The 20,641-nt window shown below is 41.5% G+C and overlaps 1 protein-coding gene across 4 annotated transcripts in view; it reads right to left on the bottom strand.

Annotated features, from left to right (window-relative positions):
* Positions 1–3,043: 3,043 nt before the first annotated feature.
* The window catches only part of gramd4a (GRAM domain containing 4a), a 64,911-nt gene continuing 47,313 nt past the window's right edge, over positions 3,044–20,641 (bottom strand). The window contains exons 5-20 of one of the 4 annotated variants that reach the window (XM_049567326.1): positions 20,440–20,501; positions 17,185–17,323; positions 16,604–16,629; positions 16,284–16,375; positions 14,569–14,660; positions 13,903–13,951; positions 13,712–13,783; positions 13,579–13,622; positions 13,324–13,433; positions 11,467–11,621; positions 9,937–9,954; positions 8,849–8,993; positions 7,735–7,828; positions 7,263–7,353; positions 7,085–7,153; positions 3,044–4,199 (exon numbers count right to left, since the gene is read on the bottom strand). In XM_049567326.1, coding sequence (XP_049423283.1) covers positions 4,089–4,199; positions 7,085–7,153; positions 7,263–7,353; positions 7,735–7,828; positions 8,849–8,993; positions 9,937–9,954; positions 11,467–11,621; positions 13,324–13,433; positions 13,579–13,622; positions 13,712–13,783; positions 13,903–13,951; positions 14,569–14,660; positions 16,284–16,375; positions 16,604–16,629; positions 17,185–17,323; positions 20,440–20,501 — 1,369 coding nt within the window. In that variant the 3' untranslated portion in view covers positions 3,044–4,088. The remainder of the gene's footprint in view (positions 4,200–7,084; positions 7,154–7,262; positions 7,354–7,734; positions 7,829–8,848; positions 8,994–9,936; positions 9,955–11,466; positions 11,622–13,323; positions 13,434–13,578; positions 13,623–13,711; positions 13,784–13,902; positions 13,952–14,568; positions 14,661–16,283; positions 16,376–16,603; positions 16,630–17,184; positions 17,324–20,439; positions 20,502–20,641) is intronic. The other 3 variants (XM_049567327.1, XM_049567328.1, XM_049567329.1) reach the window with 3 other exon arrangements.

The raw sequence follows: 20,641 nt of genomic DNA, 5'->3' as shown, positions 1-20,641 counted from the left end.
GAGTGTTGCAGAGCCAATGAGAGCTGAGACATTCATTTAAGAACAGCAGTCCAGTCTTCATAACTCCACAGTTAAAGGAATTCAAACTGGGTTAAGAAGAAAAAAACAAAAACAGAAAAACAAAATTTGTACAACCTTCTGTAAACATGAGCATAGGCAGAATATGGCAGACAGAAAATTATAGATTTGGCAAAAGAAAAAAAATATTTTAGAACGTGATACATTCTGTGCTTTATCTGAGCGCAGCCTTGTTAGAGAGCTGTTCGTCAGAGTTAACAGATTACAAAAGGCTTCAGGTAAAAGCTTTAAGGACTACAACGAGCCATCCGATCACACAGTGAGACAGCGTCAGTTACTGATTTCACCTGCTCTAATATCCCACAGGTTTCCCTCTGTCATGGATCTAATTCATTCCTAAACAAAAATAGAAAATCCATGTCTGGGAAGGCAGCCTATACATAACAGGCCAAATCATACAAATGGATGTCAAAGAAAAATATCCATTCTTAATTAGCTTTAACTAATAGTAATAATAATAATAATAATAATGTGGTTCTTTGAGCTGGTCCATTGCGTCTCTGGCAACTTCATATCCAGCACAGCTGATTCTAATCGATGATAAGAGGACTTGTATAGACTCTAAGAGAAACCTTGACATGAACGGGGCAGTTCTGAAGTGCAGCCAACAGAAAACAATCCTGTTTTTCTTGAGGAACGTCGGCTAAAACCTGACTTAAGATTCTTAAACACGTAGGAAGTGTCCAGCGAGTGAAAATGTCCAGAAAAAAATAAACATATAAATGTCAAGGTCTCCCTTTTAACAGTGTTCTGTAAGATTTACACATTAGAAACTAAAGCTTGTGCTGCTGAGCGTACAGTAAATAGGAGTGTGGAACAGCTACTCTACTGCCTCGTACTAAAAATCTGAAGAGAAATCGTGACCTCCAGTCCCGTATCCTGTCTCCGTTCCTCTCACGAAAAGACACCCAAGTGTCTGACGTAGTTTGGCATCATTATTTCTACATATCAAACCGTTCTGCAAGAGTAAAGACCGGCTTTATTCTCGTGAACGGCATCTTTAAAATAAAGTGACGTCGAAGTATTCTCTTCAGTCTAGACCTTTTATCCATATACATCATACTACGGTTTACAAAAGCTCACAGTAAGATGATCTGGAACAAGTGGAAGAGCAGCCAGACATCGATCTCGACTCACTGTGGCGTTACAGAGGAGTGAAAAAATAAGCAACGAAATAAGTTATTAGGCATGTCTTCATATCTCATAGTCCTGGTTTTCCGTTCTAAAAAATGGATTTATTTAAACAAATAAATCCAGCATTTATATTTCTTGTATGTAACCTAAAACAGTCTGACCATCTGTGAGATCACCCAATCAGAAGGTTAATGGATATTTCTGCGCTGGTTTTGGGCGATCAGGTTTATATTTATAATTCAAAGTACCTTCTTTAAAGGTTTACAGGTTGTCTTTCTGTGACAGACATTAGAGTTGAGGCGATGTAAGGTTTCGCCAATCCAGCACGGTGTAAGAGCTCAAATTGGTTTGATTTTATGCAAACCAGCATTTGTCATTATGACACTTTTTTCAGCAAAATGTGCCAACGACATCTCCATGCTAAATCAAGCTTGTATTGCATTAGCAACAAGCAATATGACAACATGATTTTAACATAATATTACGTGTTTATGTTTAGAAACAGGCTAACAGAGCCACTAATTTACTATTAAGCCGAGCACAGCAACAAGAAGGAAATCAAATTTCAGTAGAGGCGCACATTGTTGTTTGTTTACTTGTAAGTTCATGTGTTTTTTGGGGTGACGAGAGAAGACATAGCAGAGTGCGTCTCTCCAAAAACTAAAAGTGCACCAGTATGGCAACATTCTGGATTTGAAGCTGATGAAAGAGGTGTCCTAACTAGCAGCGAGTGTCGTTTTTAGTTTAAGTTTAGTCAGGTGCCCTGACACTGTTTATTCCTGTACTCACTTTGAAAGCACTGCGATGGACGAGGAACGGCAGATTCAGTTAGTTAAGATGAGAAATTATCTTTACAATACCTCATTTCACTATAGAACCTGAATAAGGTGACAGCTGGTCGGAGGGAGATCTCCCGAGGAGCTCAAAGTTTCTAGTAAATGACCGTTGCTATTAACAACCTACTTGCTGTTGACTATATTGTACATCATTTCCAGTTATTATCACGATTTAAAAGGTGTTATTTCTGTTTAAAAGTTACTGTAACAAAAGAAGGAAGATAGCGACTAGGCCACTCACCCATCTTTAAAGTGGTTACGTCTCCAGTATGATCTCGAGCACACAGCTATATGACGCAACAGAAGTCCATGTTTAATGGATTCAGTGCGGACAGAGAGCTCCACTGTTACGCAATTTGACATGACAGTCGAATGCTCGTTTGACACAGTGTCATTCTGTGCCACTTGGGAGCAGCTGCTGAGTCAAGTGCAACTAATTCTAGTGGTAAAATTCGGTATACCGATCTGGTCCAGTGTTTGGCTTAATATCAAACCAGTTTGAAAGTTTCTACACTGGCCCAACCCTAGCAGAGATCAATCTGGTACTAATACAATGCGCTACGACCGCATATGTTCTGCACTGAGACCAGCAGATGAAAGAAAAATACCTTAGGATGTAGGTGTAGCTTTGAGACTGTTTTGCCAACACTGACCAGGGATTCCAGCGTAACTACTGAGTATTTAAAGTCTATTCATCGCAACGTAAATGCCAGAGAATCCAGTTAACGCTCTAATAAAGTGCAAGGGGAATACCATCGATGGAAGAAAGGAGAATCTCTCTATATATGTACAGATTGTGCCTTTAAAAGAGAAGCTCGGACACGGAGGCTATGCTCTCCACTGTGTCATAGCTCCGAATGGCAGTCAGTGTTTGAACCATCTAACAGCGCTTGTGCTCTCGTCTTGGACGCAATCAGCAGCTCGAGGACCACCAGTTACTCATCCCGAAGGCTGTTTGTTACAAAGAGACATTTTTCAAAAGAAAGGCATTTCTGAAGAAAAAAAAAAAAAAAAAAAAAAAAAATCACTGCACATTTCACATACGCACACTTACAAACACCGAAGCGGATGCTGAACATCTGTTAGATCGACAAAGAAGACTAAAAACATACCATCGCTGCTGAAATGTGTCTAGAAAGGAGGAAAATTCAAGAAATTAGACATCAGCAATGTAAACTAACAGAAAGGCTCTATGTCAGTCAAATGGTGATCTGACATGTTCACAGCTAATACAATAATAAAAAACCTGACCACTCACACATGTACACATAGAATTTTGTTGGGCTATGCCACGAGGCACCGATCAGCCTGTTAGATTTCTAAATATTTCAACATCAGTGGTTGTTTTTGCTCTGATTTATAAAGCTAAAATTCACATATTTGTTCCTACAGACGTCTGGCAGTTATAAAGAACCTCTTATTTGTCTTCTAGTTGTTCTATGATATTCACTTAACGGCCAGTTTGAGCACTTCTTGAAATCTTCCTACCACAGTAGAAATCACTTCACTGACTCACTAATAAAGAGAAAAATAGAGCCACTTGACGCAATTTAAGACCATAATTCCTGCCCACACACCCACTCACACATGCAAACAGAAACAAGTAAGTCAGGAAGCCAGTCAGCCAGTCAGTTGGTCAGTCAGGTGGGAGAGGAGAACCAGCCCCCTCGCCGCCTTCTGCTGATTGATAAAAACCACACCGATCCTCACTCCTCCACACAACCAGTTAGCGGATTTTGTTCATTATCCAACACCCACAAAAAGTGTGTGATGTAACTAAATCCCAGCTACACAGACATGTAGCTGACACACCCACACGACCCCCCTCCGACGTGGCCTAGATAGGAAATCCACCAATGAAAGCTGGCCGATGACCATCGACGAGGAAGCTGACGCCCATCACAAGAGGAGGAGGCTCACGCAGAGCGGAGGAGTGTGGAGCTGTTTTTAAATCATCTTCCAGTCCAGTTGAATCTCAGGAGGCTCTCTGCCCCAGACTTAAACCCCAGTTTGGAGATGTGTTGCTGGGATACGGGCCGTCTAGAGCTCTGCGCTGGCAGGTGGTTTGGTGGTGGTCATGATCTTCATGTACTGGGTGAAGATGGCCTCGAAAGCCTCGTCTCTGTGGATCATGGCACCAAACACCAATGGCTGGAGGGAGAAGAAATGATGAGAATTTAAGTCTACATTTTACATGTGATCGCTGCACTACTTTACAAGATGTTATACAATAAGGTCAGGCTGGGCGATAAATCGAATATTATCTTCAATTACGATTTTGGCTTCGAACAATTTTGAAAACAAGATAATCAAGATATAACATGCTGTATTCCACTTTGCAATGCTACTTTTTTTTGTCCAGTGCAGGGTTCTAACCTGGGAGTGTCCCACTGTCCCAGGGACAGAAAAATCATTGTGATAAAAAGTACATTTTGGGACAGTTATGGGACGAAACGTAGGCAGGCATTAATCTCTGATGAAGTTATCAATGTAGGATTGCAAAAGTACACAATTCAGTAATGACATAAACTGTGACAGTGACATCGGAAAACTGAACCTGTCGCTGCTGTCAGGCAGGTGTAGCCTAATGGCGTCTCAAAGCGGTGGTGGGATTTTATGCCTTCTGGCGTCACCAGCGGTCTAACTGGCAAGATGAGCCACAGAGGAGACAAACTCCAACAATGCTCTGTCTCACAACAGACTGGTGGCCTGCTTATTTGTGCGCCTACAGTGTTTACAAATGTTAATAAAATTGGTAAAAAAAAGTTTACAGGTATTACAATAAAAAATGGCTGATTTATGAATTATGTAACAAATGTTTTCATAAAATGTGAGCTTATTATTGATTTAGTCATTTCAATGGTATTTTATTTATGTCAGGCATCACTTTTAATCATGGAAATAATTTTACTGGGACGACCACCATTTATTTTGGAGCCGTTTGGGACGGTGGTGAAAAGAGTTGGAGCCTTGGTCTTGTGTCATAAATCCAGCGCATGCCTTTTCTTTACAGCGGTGCACTTTTGCCCCTCCCTAAAAGAAAAACTGACTCAACCTGGGGCAAGTTTAGTTCACCTCCGGCCTGTTTTTCCAGATGAATTATATGTTAAGTTTAAGAAAAGCCTTTTTTTAAGTCCAATAAATGCATGATGTTTCCAAAGTCAATGAGTAACTGTGTTATGTAAGTGTGATCTCAATATTGACCAAAGTATGGCACTGTCCAGGAGTTGTAATTTTTTCGAAAATGATACCGTCTACATTGTCAGAACTTCTTGATCTTGAAATTCCTTATTGTTCTGAATTGTTTTTACTGAATGAGACCTCTGCCTTAACTCTATCTATTTTTCACAACAAGTCTGTTTTATTTGCTGGTCTGACAGCTGCCAAAAAGATGCTAGCACTTCGCTGGCAACCGCCTCACGTTCTCTCTTGGACTCACTGGATGAATTCTTTATTAGACATTGCTTACATGGAACTGTCAGTAGCAAGGATGCACAATGCCAAGCAAGCCACTATCTCCTCCTGGTCTTCTTCTACAGAGAAAATCAAGATCATCTTGTGTGTGCAAAATGGATTCTAGAGCTCTTTGCATTTTTATTTATCTATTGATTTTATTTATTTATTTTTGGTATGTGTGCAGCTGTACCCCTTGACTGACTGATAATTATATTTGGTAACCATCATGAGATGATTGCAACCTCACAATGTCTTAAACCTGTCTATATGTGTTACATCTTTAGTCGATTGAGGGGGGGGTGGGGTGAGGGTTGTTTGTTTTCATTTGTTTTATGTATTTGGATTGAAACTTCAATAAAAATAAAATAAAATAAAATAAAATAAAATAAAAATATTGACCAAAGTAATCGTGGTTAGGATTTCTTCCATGATCGAGCAGCCCTGCAATAAAGCACCAGTCAGTCTGAATTACAAAGGAAAAAGGCCATGATGGTAAAGAATATCTTATATCCCTGAGAAATACACCAGAGAACATTCAGTGTCAAAGGTCATTTGGTCAGTACTGATGAACTGTCCCAAAGAAATAGATAGAAAACTTGATCATAAACACATATTTCCTCAACCAGACATAATGATGAGGACATTTTTTAATTCACAGATTTAACTGATCAGATAGGCAAGTCAAGGTCCTCAAAACGTTTTAGTTTTCTCCTGTTTGTGGCTGCCAACGTAGCCAATTCCAGCCTAAAGCTATTGGAAGTTTGATCTTAAATGATCTAAAGCTATATCGTAGGCAACTGGACTTGCTTGAGTTTCTTGAAGACGTTTCACCTGTCATCCAGGAAGCTTCTTCACTTCTTCAGTTCTGAGGAAGCCCCTTGGATCAGAGGTGAAACTCAAGCAAGCCCTGTTGCCTACGATACAGCACTCAAGATTACCATGACCTGGATGACTGAGCATAAAAAAAGACAATGTCATATATTTCATCCTATGCACATCTTATAAATCTATCCACTGGCTGTGCTCATACTGAATCCAGTGGTAAAATTAAAAACACCCCAAACAATTCTTGCAAGTCAGCATCATTTTAGAGTTACATAAATAATGGACAAATGTTAAATCACAAATGAATAAAAACGCCCATGGGCGGGAAGAGCGGTTCATCATTTAAGGCTTGTCAAGTTGTTCACAAAGGAAGACAAAATAATATTGTGCTGTCTCACTGCATTCAAAAATGGGTTTTGCTTGTTGTAGCTTGACTGCCTGTTTGCCCGCCACTGTGCAGAATGATGTAGGTGCTGAGAACTTTAGTGAAGTAGGAGCAGTGAATCATTTACAAGATATTTGGAAAAAGTCAGATCAGACACAAATTACTGTTGAAAGCACAGTATTTATATCTTAAAGCATGTCCAGAGGGGATCTTTAAGCTAAAGGAGACGTAGCAAAGATCTAAAGAGATGGTGACGTATGAGGATTTTTCTAGTTGACATTAAGACAAATTTTTGACTACACAGAATCTATTTAAAATCAAAATCACCATTTGGATCTAACAAGGGGAAAAAAGTCTCTGCACACTGTACCTTCTGAGTAGAAGGAGTAGCTATAGAGATGCCCATCCCACTTCCTGGTAGGACTGAAAGCACTTTGTACTGCAGAGTTCAGAAAAACAATCATGTTATGATAAGTTTCAATAGCAAAGAATTACACAATGAAAATATTATATATATTTTCGTCCTACTTATTTTCTACAGTGATTACCTTCTGTATGTCAGTGATGTCCACCAGCTTGATGACTTTATTCTTCTTGGAGGAGCTGGATCTGGAGCTGGAGCTCTCAAAGCACAGGTAACTGACGGAGAGAGAGACAAAACATCGCTCGCTGAGAGGAGGCCCGAGGTAAAACAAGCAGGCAAGCAAAACAGACGACACAGCGAATGGACTTCCTGTCAGTTACATATCCAGAGAGGTGAAGAGATTTACAGATCAGAGGTATTCTCAGGGGGAGGGCTGTCCTACTTGATCCACTGTTGACTGACTGACACAGAGAGGGGGAGGAGATCTGTTGTAGCTCTTAGTTAGGAGCCTTTTCAGGTACTTAATACCACAAACCCATTGGTGTTAAGTGTTACTGCTCCTCCTCTCTGCTCCACCTGTAAGAGCAACTTCTTTTTCTCTCACGCACTCACAGATTTAATGATAAAACATTCTGAGAGAAGATGTTTGCACTTACTTCTCTGTGACGTAGAGCACTCCGTTCCTGATGTAGTCTGTGGGCATCTTCCTGTCTCTGTTTATGAGGCAACACCTCCAGCCGTTCTCACACACTGAAAACACACAGAGCAGAGAAGTGAGAAGATTTGTGCAGTGATAGGTAAAAAAAACAACTAAATGTGTGCAGCCTGGCTTCAAACCACCATGAGAAAATCAATGTCAAGATTTTTGCTTTTTCTCAGCTGGGTCACGATTTCAGCTTGGCTGATTGGTACCTTCGATTTTTAGCATTTCTAGGTCTTGTGTAGACCAGACTTATCTTCACAGCGCTAGAGAAAGGTCTGGAATCATCAATTATCTTTCTGCTAGGGGGAAAAAAAAAGGCTCTAGCTTGTTTGTATTTCTTTAAACCAATCACAGACTGAGGCGGTACTAGGCTCAGACAGAATAGTGTCTGTGGGGACTTGTTTTGGACCAACATTTGCACATGGGGAGGTGAGCAATGTCACTAAAATGGCAAAATAAAACGCCAGAACTTTTACTAACAAACATAATTTGATAGCCTGTTCCCGGAAGGTAACGCCTGACTATTGTTAAGCTCTGGAGGAGCTCAGTCGATCCGTTTAGCAGAACATTATTACGACGATATCACAGAAGCTCGTGTGAAGTGGAACAGATCGGTACATTGGTAATGTCAGTGTCGCTGGAGATGTGGCAAGTCAACTCCGACTGGCTGGAAAATGGATCAACACCCAGTGTGAGAGTCCTGCCAGATGGGAGTCTGGGCTTTTACAAGATGTGTTCACAAGTTGTTTTAAATTCGCTGTTGATCTTTACAACCTTTTACCAACTAACGCTGCAGGCATGCCTCCAAATCTTTGTGAAAACTTGCCATTTTCAGCGTGCAAGTTGTTAGCTCGCATATTGTTTCCCGTAGCAAAGGAGATTTTGAAAATGGGAACACAAAGGTAGTGGCAGGGAGGGAGGATGCTGGCCTAAATAGCCGACACACTGAGTGTTTCTAATCTTTATCTATTACAAATGAAGTTGCAAAATGAAGTTGTGCAAAATGCAATGCAGATATTTGGCATATTCAAATGAAAACAGTTACAAGATGCAGTAAGTCCCCTCACCCGCCAGAGGGCGCTCTGACTCCTGCAGGTTGAAGACCTCATGAAAGGCTCCCTTCTTGGTGCTGTGGGAGCGACCTGTCTCCTCCTCTCTGCTCACCCCACATGGGACGGTGGCGAGGCTGCTTCGAGAAACCACCGGCTGAACCTGGAAAGAGAGACAGAGGAGGAGGAGGAGGAGAGAGAAGAAGGAGACAGGGGAAAAAAAGGATGACAGGAAGACGAAAGTAAAAGAAAAATTGCCATGAAGGAGACAAAAAGGGTACGGGGAGGTGGGAGAAAGACAGATGGGAGAGAGGGAATCAATGTGATGATGAGGAGAAGTAGGAAGGGCAAGGATAAATATTTAAAATCATATATCTCCACACAGTCTGTGGCCTCATCCAATATGTGTTTCCAGAGCTAAAGAGAAAAGTGGCCAAAATTGAAACAGCTCAACTTCCAGTTTTTCATTTCTCTGCATGTGCACTTGTTTGCAGCAGGCTCAGGTGTGATGTGCAAAGCAGAGAGTGAGGCCATCATTCACTCGTCATACATAGCACCAGTTTATGAGCACAAAATACTTGTTAGTATGTGGAAAAATGCACTCTGATGTACATGTTCAGGTCAGAGGGATCCTTCTTTACTGTTCAGTCCTCTCTGTGCAGGAGATTCTGTTTCTGAAAACAATCAACTAACATTTAAAACATCAACAGCAATTATATTATAGGGTTAATTACTATGTGTAATGGAAAGGGGAAGGATTTAATGAGCTAATGTGGAATTACAGTGGTCAACTACTCTACGTGCATTATAGCTAATCAATAAACACTGCTAAACTCTCACACAGCATCTACATCAATGGATCCAAAATGCCAACAATCTGGGAATTTGTTATTTAATATGTTTGCAAATGGATGAAATAATTCAATGAAATGGAAAAACTAAAATTTCGTTTTAGTAGTAGACATTTTGATCCATTCTGTCCACAAACACGGCCAGTCCCAAGGTGTGTCACACATCTCGCACACACACACACAGGCTTTGAGGTGAGTTTGCGGCACACCCGGGCGCAGCGGAGGAACCAAAGGGAGACACACCAGAGTCCCTACCTTCTCAGTGCCAGAGAGCTGAGAGAGAGAAACGACAGAGGACACCTGTGACTGACGCCACAGCAAAAGGCACACACACACACACACGCACACACATGCTTGTACACTCTATGCTACGTGTCAGAGACGCGCACACACGCGTGAGTGGCTGAGTTGTAATGGATTATTGACAGGAGTGATGGTATTTTGAGACTTTATTGATGTCTGTTCTCTCTTTGCCCCGCCACAGCAGGGGTCGGCGGTGGGAGGGAGACTGACACGCACTGGCAACATGAAAGGTTCAACCTGACCTACAGCTGAAAGACTCTTTTCTATCTCTTCATATAAATGTTTTCTGCTTTGTACGGAAATGACATTTTTAGCATGCTATGAAAATTAGCTTGCTTGCTAAACTAGCTCTTTAGCTAGTCACATGGCAATAACCTGAATTCTCACGATACTGATGACATAACTGCAAAGTTTCTATAGGTGTAAACTTTCCCTACTACAGCTTTATCTTAACAGGGACAGCTTAAAGAATTAGGGTAGCTGAAATAATCCTCATGCATTTCAAACATATTTTATCTGAGACAGGATTTAGACGAGGGCTAAACGGCATGGGAACTTAATCTAATCAAGTTTTTTTACACAGTGACTTCGCTATATTCTTTATTATTCACTATACACGAGCTATAAATCATTTTTTGTATGATCAACACAACACGGGACACGGTCATCTTATATAAACTGCTCTTTCATGTAGGTCAGGTCTCCGTGTTAGGGTGAAATGGGATGATTGGTGTGTGAATTCTGCAATCAAAGTAAAATATTATAACCTATAACTTCAAGCTTTGTCAATAAATGATAAATAAAATCCGAGAAAAGAACAGCAGAGCACTGCAGAGCAACAGGACCTGGTGTGAGCGTTATATATAAAACAATAAATATGACTCGTACTGATTTCCAGTCAGTTACAGTAACAAATCACACAAACTGAAGTGCACACTGACAGTGACTCCACCACTTTAAAAATGCTGAGATAAATCAGAGGCTAACCGCCTTCACTTCACCCAGCAGTAGGAAAGCAAGACAGTAAGTTTTCTTGGGTCTGGAGGGGCGGCAGCATTTATTCAGGGACAAACTGAAACCTACACTATACATTTAACAACACAAGACAGCTTTACTGCTAATTTCTTCTTTACTGCGATAGCCAACAGCCGTCAGCTCTGAGCGCATCCATCACTGTCCGTCACCATCACTCTTTGCTTGACCATACACTGACTACACACACATTATGCTCTGAGCTGCACCCCGAATGTTAATGTGGATTGTATATGTCATTTAGAGGGTGGTGCAGTACATCACGATGTTGGTTTGAATGCGATTTATCGTTCAGCCCTATTTAAGACTAAGTTATGTTGAATGAGTGTGTGTGCTTATATATGTAACTGAAGAGTTAGTTGAGGAAAGCTACAAGAAGAGGCAACGAAGGAGGAGGGACAGCAAACAGCTGATTCAGATGTGTATATGTTTGTGTTTCTGCGCCCTTACCCGCCTCGACACAGTGGCGTTGGTCCTTTCTTTGAGCTGAGGGTCTGTGGGCAGGCTGTTCCACACGATGTAGGGTGTGTCGTACTTGTCCCGCAGCTTCGGACAGCTCTTGAACAGGAAGTCTATGATGAAGAACTTGATGCCGGCGTATAGACCTGAAGAGGAGCAAACAAGGACGGGGGAATGCAGACGGTGAGTAAGGATGAAAAAACTGATCACTTCCTCCTCACCTTGTCCCCAAAGACCTTCCATTTTTCAGTTCAAAGCCTTTCACCATTTGAAATCTCATTCATGGTGCAGACCTCTGTATCCCTCGTATCATTCAAATTCTTTCACGTGATTTCCATTTAAAAGCCTTCACATTACAATATTTTTGAATCACATGTATTAAAATAGGAAGCTGAGTTTTAAATAGCTTTTTAGTGTTTGGACTGACATCTGTCCTCACTCACAAAAACAAGCCTTGAATTATGTAAATATTACAGCAGAGTGGGGTGAAATGGGGACTCAGTGTAGAAAGAGTCTGCTCTCTAAACTTACTTGCAGTGTCCAAAATTGCTAAGTGTAGTAACCAACAAGACTTTGACTGCTTTTGTTAATGACTCAGAAAAAACAAACAAATGAGGTCTTAGTTAAAGGTCCAGTGTGTGGTATATGAGGGCATCTATTATGAGTACACAAAAACCAAACACTGGCTCTAGATAAGGCCATTCACGAATTCACTAACAGAACATTCCTAGAATTATGTGTCCATCATATATGGGATGGATGGCAGAGATAGGAAAGATACCCATGTTGATGACTTGCGAGCATTTGCATTTCACTCAGGACCATAAATGTCAACATTATGGTGGCTCTAAAGGAAAAGTCACGGGAAGCTAGCTAACGGCGGCATTCATTTGGTTATTAGTGCTGATTACGTCATCCCAGTGGCGCATAAGCGTTGCTGCGGAAACATGGTGGCCACTCTCCAGTCTGGCCCCAGGTAGCCCCAACAAGTAAGCCGCTTCATTTTGAGCAAAACCTCTTTTATCATGGTTAGCTATGTTAGCACCACTTACTGTGCTGACACTGCTAACAGTGCAAACACAGTTACTGAAGTTAACAATGCTAAAGGGGGTTTGTGGTTCAAAACTGAGTCAGTTACCCACCGAGGTGACCTGGAGGCAGCCTGGAGGGTGGGCACAATGTTTCCACAGCATCGCTGTTGGGTAAGGACGGCATTACTAGTGGTAATTGCCATATAAGCGGTGCCCCTAGCTTGCTCCCACAAGGCATGGTTGGTGCGCGGTGCAGTAAATTATCGAGTAACCTACAGACTGACATGCGTAACCAGTCATAAAAAAATTGTGGTGGTTAACCCAATAATGGTCAACAGTTTACATCCCTAGTTTGGACCAAAGTAGACCTGCAGCCCAAAAGTTCACTGTCAAATTTGGTTTGGCTTCCTGCCAACTTCAGTAATGGAACCTCATTGTCACTATCATTAACAGGATAAAGAAATGTATGTGGCTACAGTGACAACTATACATAGCTGGTAAAATGAACAGGAACTATTGTGTCAACAATTATTTTTGCTCCAAGCATCTTCCAAGAATATATGAGCCCACAGCACTCTGGAAACACTTTGTTTACAAGACACAGCGGTAACTAATATTATCAGATAGGCATGCCAATAGCCTGCAGCGACCCCTCGCAGGGAGCGCGAGAACAGTTACACAAGCGCTGCATGAATGCATTTGTTTGTGTGCACTGAATTGAGTATAAGGATTTGCATTCTCCAAGGGCCTATGCAGTGTGTAGAGTATGTCACAAGGATAAAGAAGCTTTGTCTGTGTGCGTGCACGTCTCTCTCACCCATCATGAAGCCCAATAGTTTATATGGCAGGACGCAGGAGGTGATGAAAGTCACCCACAGGCAGATGTAGAGTTTCCGGGTGCTCTCTGGCTGCACCCACATGAAAAGGCTGATAGAACAATGCATTGAAACACACACAGAAAGACAAGGGAGAAGAGAAATAAAACATAAGTCAATGGGTCTTTCTTTAGGTATTATTAAACACTATTTTCATACTTGATCCCAGCATTTAGTAAAATATTTTTTTTCCTTACTTTTTTATCTTCTCCAAAACATCGGCCATTTTACCAAACAGGTTCTGTAAGGAGAGTTGAAGCACTGTATGAACCAGCACTGCTTCACTATCTGTTAACACTGATTTGAGAAGTTACATGAGCTGTGTTGTACCTGTGCTTTTTGTGCAACATCAAGTACAAGCTGGAACTTCTCAGATACAGTCAAGTCTTCCTTTGGAGGCTCCTGCACAAAACAAAGAAAAGCTAATAAGACATAATAACTACCTCTACTGATGCATATGTTTTTCCTCCTGACACACAGAAACAGGAAGCAGTTAAACAGGAAGTGGGAAGCCGTCTCACCATGGGTTCTGAGACCTCAGGCACAATGCTCCACTGGATCCTCCAACCTCTGGAAAACAGGAAGAAGAGTAACGTACATTTTTATGAGGTGTTTTGTTCAGATGAAATTAGGCCACTAAACTCTGCAACCTCCATCATCTCTACAACCTTCATCACTTTAAAGGCGACTAGGTGTCCCAGTTTGTTAGTCCAAGTCCAGACAGATGTCTGATGAACACTAATGTGCCCTCATTTCATGGTGATGACCAAATTGCCCCACTTTAAATTATTTTGATGTTTTTATAACTTAATCTATTTGTGGTTGTTGTGAGCACAAAGAGAGGTTTGCCTTTGCTATGATATATTGGTCGTCTGTGTAGCAACAGGCATAATGATCATAAATACAGGCGTGTCCATTATCATCAACACACATTTGCTGCAGTAGATTCATGTTTTTATTTGGCTCTCACAGTTATAAGAGGTCAGCAGTGTGCATCTGTTCACCGATAGCACAGCTGTGGCCTCAGTGGTTTAGTTTAACAGGGTTTTATTACACAAAGCACACGGTAAATCTTGTCACAGCTAAAAACATTTTCAAACTAGCCCCAGCAGCAGTAATAATGACCATAGCAAAGCCACAACGGCTGCTTCTCTCATATCTGATCAGCTGTGGAGAAATGTTGTTACCTGGCAATGAGGTAATTTAAGGACAAGCGCAGGATAGCCAGGAAGAGTAACATGGGAATGGCCCAGCCATGCCAAGCAGCATTCATGTAGATCTGTAGGCACAATGAAACAGTATCACGTCACACATTCTGACATTTGGTTTATTGATCTTCTCTCAGAGGTGATCAAAATTTAGAGAGCTACAGTTTACATTCATATGCATTCATTACAATGCAATACTGCTTCAACCCTAATGCCAAACCACATTCTTCTTCTTATAGCATCAAATAAGTAATAAAAAACAAACTTGTCAGAAAAATTAACATTTAAACGCACATTAGCGTGCTGACACCTACCTTCAATGACAGAAACCATCTTCGGGAAAAAGTTAATTGACTTTTACTTTGAGTTTTTAGTTTGCCCCATGGCCCATTCACTAACATGGAGGGGGCGGGGTTTATGAGCTATACTGCAGCCAGCCACCAGGGGGCGATCGACATGTTTTGGCTTCACTTTTGGGAAACTGTCCATATTGTCCATCTTTATTATACAGTCCATGGGTCAGACTAATAAAACTGAAGACAGAAAATTATTTCAGTCCATAATAAAGTTTTATACACCAGACCTTAACTCAAGAAAACTGTGAGACTTAATGCATGAGAGAAATTTATGACAAGATGAACAAAATTATTCCCTTTAATGATGATTTACGACACTGACTTGAAGCATTTAATTCTGGACGATATAATGCCGGGGGAAGACGTTATTAGAGCCACCTGTCAGTCAACATTAGAGCAGGATCATCTCAAAATACTACGGTCGAGTTTACACTGATACTGTTTTTATTTATTCATTTATTTATTTTTTGGTAAACAGTGTTTTACCTCTTTTATTCAGGAAAAAAATCCCATCCACACACACTGTTATAAAAAATAAAATAAAATAAAACCTGTCATCATGAAAACTTACAGGCAGCAGTATAACCTTAACCCTAATGCCTTGCAAAGAAGAAGAAGAAGATGTTGGAGCCTGAAAACAGCTATAATCAGAAGGCAACCTAAAGCAGTGACCTCAGTACTGCATTCTGATGCATCTCTTCCTAAATACAGTGGAAGAATCACTGTACATTTAGTGTAAACCTGTAAAAAGTCCTGTCAGCATGAGTAGAGCCAGCATAATTTCGGCTATGTCTACCGTTGCACGAAATGTGGCCTCATTAGTAAAGGAGATAAGGGCACACACTCTTACATCTTAATCCAAAAACTGTCTTTTCCCTGTTGACATGGCAACACTGAATAAGTTTTTCTGAAAAAAATCCAATGCATGGACTGTTACTAGAGGTTTGTTTTTAGTGACGTAAAACATAGTTTGTATGTGAACAAACACGTTAAAAAAAAGAAAGATACGTTGCGTCTATGTGGGCCTGAGATAGCCTTGGCATGGCCAAAATCGATAGGTTGAAGATAATTTGGCGTAATCACTGACTGTGGACATTAATGAAGATCTGATTAACCCCCTGCGGCCCCTGACAGAACCACTGCAATCTGTCACTGTTGAGCAGAAATTACTTTGCCATTCATTTCACTTCACTGTCATGTACAACCAAATGGGTTCATCAGTCAATTTAAAGATCTCACTTTTTAGTCTATTAAAACTTTGAGCTTAATCAACAGCACACAGTTCAACATAATAGAGTGATGTCTTAGCAATTACTCATAACAAAGGTGCACACTCACAATGAAGGCAATAGCTGAGGTGTAGACAGAGTGCCAATTAGATAAGGCGGAGAGGTTCCTTAAAAAGTTGGTGACAGGTCTGGCTCCTCGCTCTGGAAAATAAAGAGTAGAGGGATGTATTTAGTGTAGTTTGGGACAACTACATATTGTCACTGTGCCTGTTTTACTCCGTTTTCTGCCTGTCAATACTGATCTTAAGGCACAGAAAAATGTACAAAATATTTCTTTAGGAACAGTACAGTATGGCACCGAGGTCGATATTTTAACTGCACTTATATTATACTTTTCTATTTATTTGTGTGTGTGTTTTGAGTACTCACTGAGTCGCCTCATATTTTCTGTTAACCTGGATGGAAAACACAAAAGAGTGAAGGTCAGAACACGCAGATGCTTACGTATAAACACACAGGTTCACAAAGAAAAAGCTGCTTTCTGAGCGAGGGGAGGTGATGACACTTCACAAGCCTGGCATGAGTCATTCGCCTTTTCAAAGCAGGAGAAAAAGAGGGAACAGAGAAAATACATTTGAAAAGTGCCTCCAACTTCCTCTCTGCTTTCTCCCTGCAAAGTAATATCTGATCTGAATACATTTAATCTAGCAACCAATAAACTACAACAAAAGTTAGCTGCAGTGCAGTAGCATCTGTCAAAGGTATATACAGCAGGATACAGTTTTGTTATTATCTACAGTGTACATTCATGGTCTGAAATGGAAGCAATAACTGTGAAAGAAATCCGGGCTTAAGGTGACACAATCCAAGACAACTGTTGTTTGGCTGCACACCTTTAGTGCTCCCCAGCTGCTGTCGAGCTGTCTGACTCCACATCTCTTTGAACAACTGTAGAATCAATACCCGAGGACGGGCACTTCATGTTCTATTCCAGAGCAGCTCTCACCCACCTTTTAGCACTTAGCGGTTCCTCGGCCTCCACGGTGCTCTCCTCCGGCTGGAAACGAAAGTCTTCGATGTAAACCCCGAAGCGCTCGTACAGCCACTTCTGCAGCCGCGAGCTCCACACCTCCTTCTGCTGTTTGTCTGCTAAACAGAGCAAACGGGTGTGCGAATGGTGCCTTCGTTAGGTTTGGTTCACCACACAGTAGCAATTTACAACAACTTGTACTGTTTTACCACAGGCACACATTTTTCAAATCCCTTCACCAACAATAATGTGTTGTTCACATACAGATGGCTGTGTGGTAATATAATTAGTATGGCTTGTTTTGGGACCCACATTGGCCACTTTAACCCAGGAGGGAAAACTCACTGGGGACAGTTTTAAGACTCATTCATACTGACTTTATGTACAAAAATAGATATGTCCATTTCAAACGTCATACTTCCATGTGTTCTTTACAATGGCATAGATACAGCCAATAAATGGCACTAGAGGGCAGATGACAAACGAGGCAATGGTAGAGGTCTGTGCAGCTTTTATATACAACCTGGCATGTGAATGGTGAATTCCTTTCACTAGTTTCACTACATATTACCAATTTGCTCCATTATGCCTTACTTAAATTTCTTTTTCGTCTCCGTTGTATCTCGACACTACACTACACTGCCTACGGTGGTACTGCTCCGTGGCATCTCAGAAAGCATGCACAAATATAGACTAAATGAATGCAGAGTATGGACGGAAGACTCCATCAATCTCTGTAACTGATGTTGAGCATAACTGCGTTGAGTTGAGCACAATTTATCTTTCGCTAAACTAAGCTAAGTTTGTTGGAGCTGTGTGCTTCGGGCTGTCCTGGCATCTCAAAAAAAGATGTGCTTCTCAAGAGTTCGGAGGGCAGAGGTATAAAGCAGTTGTACAAGGACCAGATTACACAGTGTGTTTATCTGCTGTACTGAAGCTGTAAACGTTAGCATACCTGGCTAACTGGGGAAATACCTTCTGACCTGTAGCCTTATTTCCAAAGGCAAGGGTTGTGTCATCAGCAAACTATGTCATTATGTTTGAAGAATACCTGTTGAGGACTGGAACATGAATTGCATAGGAGCCAAGATACCAGTATATTAGAGTTTAGAGTAATGTCAGCAGCTGTGCTCTATTTCATTTGGGGAAGTTTACTCTCCAGCCAATTAGATACATCTAACAAGTTGGATGTATTTAATTAAACTATTAGTTTTGCCAAACTCATTAGTTATTCCTCATTCTAAAATCCTTTTCTCTTTTAAAGTGAAGCACAGTGTGAACATATAAACATTACAGGTATTCTATGCAGCAATTCTCTTTTACTGTTTGTAAACAGTATTAGCAGCGATGGTGAAAGTGAAAGCCAACTCGAGCTTCACTCATTTTGGACCAAGCTTTGTCCATTTGGTGTTTCACCTGGCTATATTTGCATTTTGCCAGCGCTCTGTCAGCAATTTTCACAGCTCTCACTGGGATGGGCACAGCTCAGGGTCCAGTCGCTACCTCTGCTGCACGCTGTGCCCAAGACAACAAGTAAAATAAAAAATACAGGCAGAGGGCAGAGTCTCTGCAGATAATTAGACCACCACACACTTCTAAGTGATGATGAAGAGGGACAACTTTTGTATGAGTGCGTAGTATACCTTTAGTGTATACATGTAACCCTTGTGTTAAGCAGCACAGTGGTTCCTCTGTTCTTTCAATGGCTGACATACAAACTGACATTATTACATTTTCATTTCTCTACTTCTATGTCCTTCTACTGTTGAGGATGCAGGGTTTTGCCAGGGACATGTAGCTTTAGTCTCAGTCTTCTCTCTCAGTCGAGCGCTTTTGTTTACGACATGGGAAGTCGTGCACACAAGGCCACGAACTTGGATCTTTCAGAAAGTTTCCACTTAGGAGGCTGTGAATACAGTGAGGGAGGCATTCCCGTAAACACATATAGATCCTGTCTGTAGCCATCGTCTAAGGGGCTGGGCGGGGCTTAGCAAACGGTCAATTACTAATGCTGAAGTGCACCTGAGCAAAGAACAGTACATTAGCTGCTCTGGTTTAACTATTAAGTACACTTATTTACTGTGGCTGTAATGAGCAGCTACAGTAGGTGGCTGTGAGTGTGAATGCACTCTGCGTCTCTCAGAGGATATATACACACATTAAAAAAAAAAGATAAAGTCATTATGGCAAAGTTAAATCTCTTGTTTTTCTGCTGCAGATTTATTATGAACGTGAGTGTTTTTCTGCTGACGATGACATTCTGTATGAAGCCATTTTAATTTGTAGTTTACACAGTTACCACGGTCCCATCAGCCCAAATTACTCTGTTTATCCTCTCCTTTACCTAACAGATTACCCTCGCTCTGTCCTTTTATCCACACACACGAGCCCAAACACACACACTCTTAATCCACCCTGAAAAAACACTGACACCCGCACACCCCTCCGACACTAGCTAGAGCGCAGGCATGTCTGCCCTAGATGAAGTGATCTACAATCATAACCCATTTTCCAAAATTAGCCCCTCTCCCTCCCTTTCGCTCTCTGAAACCACACACACACACACACACACACACACACACACACACACACACACACACACACGTCACTGGGTCTATGGAAGTCAAACTATGACTGCGACTGTCATAGCTGTTATTCAGCCCAAAAACACACACCCAAACACACACATTTCAGTAATACTGTCTGACTAATGCTGCATTAATGAGCTCCTGTCTACCCTCACTGACATATTTTAAAAATACACACACACATACACAGACATCCTTATGGCAGTGACACTGGCAGCGCAGATCTGTAATGATGACATCAATTAACCTCCTTTGTAGAATAGTGGGTGATACATTAAAGTTGTTTGTTGTTGCTCGCTCTCTTGATACAACTAATCGCACACCAGGAATCACCATTTATAAGTGTGTGTGCTGCTGAACACACACTTGTGCATGTCCTACAATAACCCAGGAACATTTCCGACTCTGTTTAACACTGTTCTGTTCCTGTCGAGCACTCCACCGCACACATCCTACATCCCCGCCTCCCCTGCACGCATGCGCACACGCACACTAACACACGCACAAACACAAACAGTCGTCTTGATTTACTCCCACACTTGGAAGACGTCAAAGTCTTCCTTCCCAAACTCATTTCCTGTCAGTCCCCCTGAACTCCCACTCACCCTCCGCCCCCACTCTCTCACACTCCCTCTCCAGGGTCTTACCTGTTCCATTGTTTGAGGGCGACTGCTGTTTCCGGGGAGGCTGTGGCGGAGAGTCCTCCAGCCTGAGGCGGAGAGAGAGAGAAGAGGAAAGATTTGTCAAGTGTTAGTCTCACTTCTCTATTGTCAGCTGGAGTCCCACTGCCGGCATGTCTCAGTCAGTTTATGGTTAGACACATCTGGGGATCGAGACAGAATGAAGAGA

This window comes from Epinephelus fuscoguttatus, linkage group LG22 (genome assembly GCF_011397635.1).
Source record: "Epinephelus fuscoguttatus linkage group LG22, E.fuscoguttatus.final_Chr_v1".
NCBI classification, from domain to species: domain Eukaryota; kingdom Metazoa; phylum Chordata; class Actinopteri; order Perciformes; family Serranidae; genus Epinephelus; species Epinephelus fuscoguttatus.
Note: the sequence above shows the minus strand (reverse complement) of the source record. Positions and strands in the feature narration are given on the sequence as shown.